Consider the following 3,977-nt stretch of genomic DNA (forward strand, 5'->3'; position numbering starts at 1 on the left):
GAGCACCGGGGACTGGGGGACCCCGGTGCACAGAGGGCACAGCCGTCCGGGCAGTCCTGGCAGGCCCCGGTCGGCCCGAGGAAGAGACCAGGCGGACAGGTGGCATCCTGCGAGAGAGGAGTGCATACGCCGGCGAGGGGCTCCAAAAAGAAGCCCGCCTCGCAGGCGGAGCACCGGGGCTCGAAAGACCCGATGGTCGGCGGAGCACAGGTGACACAGTGGCCGGGGCAGGGAATGCAGAGGCCAAGATCCAGGTCGGCGACGGAGCCAGGCGGACAGGTGGCCGCATGGCAAGTACCATCCGGGAGGAGCAGCCGCCCGGGAGGGCAAGCCCGACAGGCATGGGGGCTGCCGGGGGCCGTGCATTCGGCACAGGATTCATGGCAGGAAAGGCACCTGTCCGAGGGAGGGGTCGCAGTCGAGTCCAGAGCCATGCCACGGGGGCAGGCCGTGCAAAGGACCGGCTGCCCGGCCGCCTGGGGCAGGGACACCTGGCAGGCGGCACAGTCTGCATGGCATACACAGGCGCCGGTGGAATCCGCATGCAGGCCGGCCGGGCAGGCGACCCGGCACATGAAGTAGGAGCTGGGAATGTAGGTCAGGCAGCGGGGGTCGGTGCAGTCGGCGCTCGTGGGGCCATGGCACTTGCGGCAGTCGGGCGCGCAGGGGCGACACTCCGGGCCATAAGTGCCCCAGGGGCAGGCATTTGGGTTGAGCCTCAGCAGGAAGGCCAAGGTGTTGATGGCCCCGGCGGGGGAGGCCGCACGCATGAAGAGCAGCACCGAGGCGGCCCCCGAGGGAAGGGAGCCCGGCTCCGGGGTTTGGGTCACCGTCAGGCCCTGGGGAAGCAGATCGGGCACCGGGTTGAGGACCATCCTGAAGCTGGTCATATAGCAGATGCCCCGTGCGGAGGGGCAGTGGAGCAGGGCGACGCCGATGAACTGCGGATGGGCCACGACCAGGGCACTGGGATGCTCGAAGAGCCCTCGCAGGGGGACGGCCACCGCGTGCAGGCCGGCCGAGGAGGCTTCCTGACCGGGGGCCGGGGGAGCCACGCCGGGCACGGCGACCAGCAGGTTGCCGGCGCCGGAAATGTCCTGCGTGCGCCCCTGGGCGTCGGTGCCGGCGGAATAGTGCTTGGTAGCCCAATACACCCGGTCATCGAAGGCCATGAGGCCGGTCATGACCAGGTCCTCCGAGGGGAGGCCCGCGGCATGTCGGCTGCGCCCGGCGGCCGGCATGGCGACCATCGGCCAGTCCGCGCTGGGGGTGATGACCAGGCTCTTTGGCCCGTGATAGATGACATATGGGGGAGTGCGGAAGTCGAAGGCAGTGGCAAGGGCCTGCTCGGCAGGTGCCACATTCGGAATGGACGGGGCCGGGGGGTCCTTGGAGAGGAGGGGCACATTCCCGGCCGACTGGGCGATGGGCAGGGGCACGGGCCGGGCCGAGCTGGAGCGAGCCCGGGTGTCCTTGAGACGCAGCGAGTCCCATGGCTGGGCCATGAGCCCGGCCGTGGCACCGGCATAGTGGTAGATCCAGCGAATGGGCTGCGCGGTGGCCGGATCGCTGTGGACCAATGAGGCCAGCGAAGGACGACGGCCGGCATGGGGAACATGCGAGAGAAACCCATCGGCGTGGAGCTGGAGGAGGTGCTGATCGAGGGCCACCAGATCGTGGGCCAGCTTTCGACCGAGGAGGGCCATCGGCCCGGCGGAGGCCAGGGGCCCGGGCAGGGGGGCCCAGTGGGCCTGGAGCTGGCACCTATGGGTTGGGGTCGTGGTGGGCAGGGTGCATGACAGAACCAGGCGCCGGGGGGGGGCATTCTCCCGTTCGATGAGCACATTCATGAACACCTGGCCGGCGGGGCTACGAAGAGGACCCAGGAGGAGGACCTGCCGCGTGTGGCCGGTGATGGCCGGCAAATCCGGCAACGGGGTAACATGGAGAGTGGCCTCGGTGCCGGAGCCTGGGGCCAGCAGCTGGTGGGGGTCCAGCAGCCCGAAGGTACCATCATCCAGGACGGCCAGCAGGGCGCCGGTGGTGGATCCGGCGATGTCGGCGTTTGAGATGAACAACCGGCCGGCCTCCTGGTGCATTGGCATGGGGACCACAGCGACAGGGGTCCGATCGGAGGGGGCTGCCGATGTCGGCTGGGCGATGGCAAATTGGGGATGCGTCCAATCGACGTAGGAGAAGCACTCCTCGCCGGAGGCCCGGTATGGGCTCGGGCAGCGGGGCTCGCACGTGTCGGCCTTTTCGCCGGAGCGATTGGTATGGACGAGGAAAAACCCCGGCTTGCATACGACACACGCTCCAGCCAGGCAGGATTGGCAATTGGGAATCCGGCAAGTGTGGCACTCGTCTGGATGTCAAGGCCGCAGGGCAGGACAGCGAGAGGGTGGGCATAAATGTGAGAGAAGCATAGAGAGATGGAGATGAAGGGGGGATGGAGGGGGGATGGAGAGACAAAGAGACAGACAGACAGACAGACAGACAAAGAAACAAAGAAACAACGAAACAAAGGAACAACGAAACAAAGGAACAACGAAGCAACGGAACAACGGAACAACGGAACAATGGAACAACGGAACGACGAAACAAAAACAGACAAAGACACAGGGAGAAGGCTGGTGAAGGTCGAAGGCAAGACCATCTCGAAGATGTAAAACGTACACCTGCCCGGAGCCACAGGCACCGGGAAGAGACCATCGGCACAGCCGGCGCAGAGCTCGGCGGACGAGCGCAAGGGAGCCAGCACTCGGCCCGGGGCGCAGCGCCAGGCCACTGGGCTGGCATCGCAAAGGATCGATCGATCGCTCTGGCAACCGAGCTGCCGGTCAGTGAGGAAGGTCCGGCCAGCATGCGTGATCAGCCACTGGTGGCCGGCTGCCACCGGGGCCGCCTCGGCCAGGCTCAGCCCGGCCGGCAGGCTGACATGTTGCCAGACAAAATGGCCGGGGGCCTGGGCGGATACCCGCCAGAAGGCGCGGCGTGCGGGGGCCACAACATCCAGGTACCCGGTGGGCTGGGTCATATGCATCACCGGAGGCACCATGTGGAGGGAGAGATCCGCCCCATCGCCATGGGTGTCCCCCCTCAGCGGGAGGGCGTGGGCTGGCTGCAGGGCCCCGTCGGCCCCGAGGCCGATGTACACCAGCAGCTGGGTGTCGGTCAAGACCAGGACATCCTGCCGACCGGGGTCCGAAGAGCCGAGCCGGGTGACCGCCATGCCGAGAACGGGCCGGTCGGTGGGAATCACCCGGGGCGGATGGCCCTCACAGAGCCACAGCCAGGAAGTGCCACCAGCGAGGAAGAAGTGCCCCGGCAGGCCGGCCACACCGTGGGTGGTCGGATGGGCGACAGTGTGGCCGAGCTGCCAAGACCCGGCGCGGTATTGAAGGACGGTGGCCCCGGAGCCGAGAGCAAGCAAGAGCCGAGCGCCCGCCTCCGGGCCAGAGGACGAGGCGTCCAGCAGCTGGACCGGACCCCGGTCCGGGGGGAAGACGAAGGAGGATCCCCAAGTGGGAGTGGCCAGGCCGACGGCCGAGCCGTCCTGCCATGCAACAATCAACTCGGCCTGGCCGGGCGACGCCGGGATGGCGCGAATGGAGGCGGCCTCGGGGATGCCCTTGAGGGGGATTTCATGTTGCAGGGTGTCCTCGTGAGCAAAGAGCACGCCGAGGCGCGGCGAAGGGGGCTGCTGTGGCTCGTGCACGGTGCAGTGGCTATGGCTCAGGGAGTATTGCACATAGCCCAAGTGCGGATGGATGGGCCCAAAGTGCGGGACGATGGCCGCCGGGCCGGTGGCCATCGGGGCCTCCAGGAGCAGGAGACCCGGGGGCCGAACCGCGGCGGCCAGCGACCCGATGAGCACCAGCGCCGCCAGAAGAAGGCGGGCCAGTGCCCGGGCTGGAGGAGACACCATGGGCGTCGGGTGTGGCGGTGGTGGCGGGATGTCCTAATGTGGAGGGCCG

General features: G+C 67.8%; 1 protein-coding gene across 1 annotated transcript in view; it reads right to left on the bottom strand.

Moving 5' to 3' along the window:
• The window catches only part of H696_06115 (hypothetical protein), a gene marked incomplete at both ends in the record, with an annotated part of 9,671 nt that extends 5,710 nt beyond the window's left edge, over window positions 1-3,961 (bottom strand). The window contains 2 exons of the mRNA XM_009499875.1: window positions 7-2,365; window positions 2,677-3,961. Coding sequence (XP_009498150.1) covers window positions 7-2,365; window positions 2,677-3,961 — 3,644 coding nt within the window. The remainder of the gene's footprint in view (window positions 1-6; window positions 2,366-2,676) is intronic.
• Between the last annotated feature and the right edge of the window lie 16 nt (window positions 3,962-3,977).

This window comes from Fonticula alba (genome assembly GCF_000388065.1).
Source record: "Fonticula alba strain ATCC 38817 unplaced genomic scaffold supercont2.18, whole genome shotgun sequence".
Lineage (NCBI taxonomy): Eukaryota > Rotosphaerida > Fonticulaceae > Fonticula > Fonticula alba.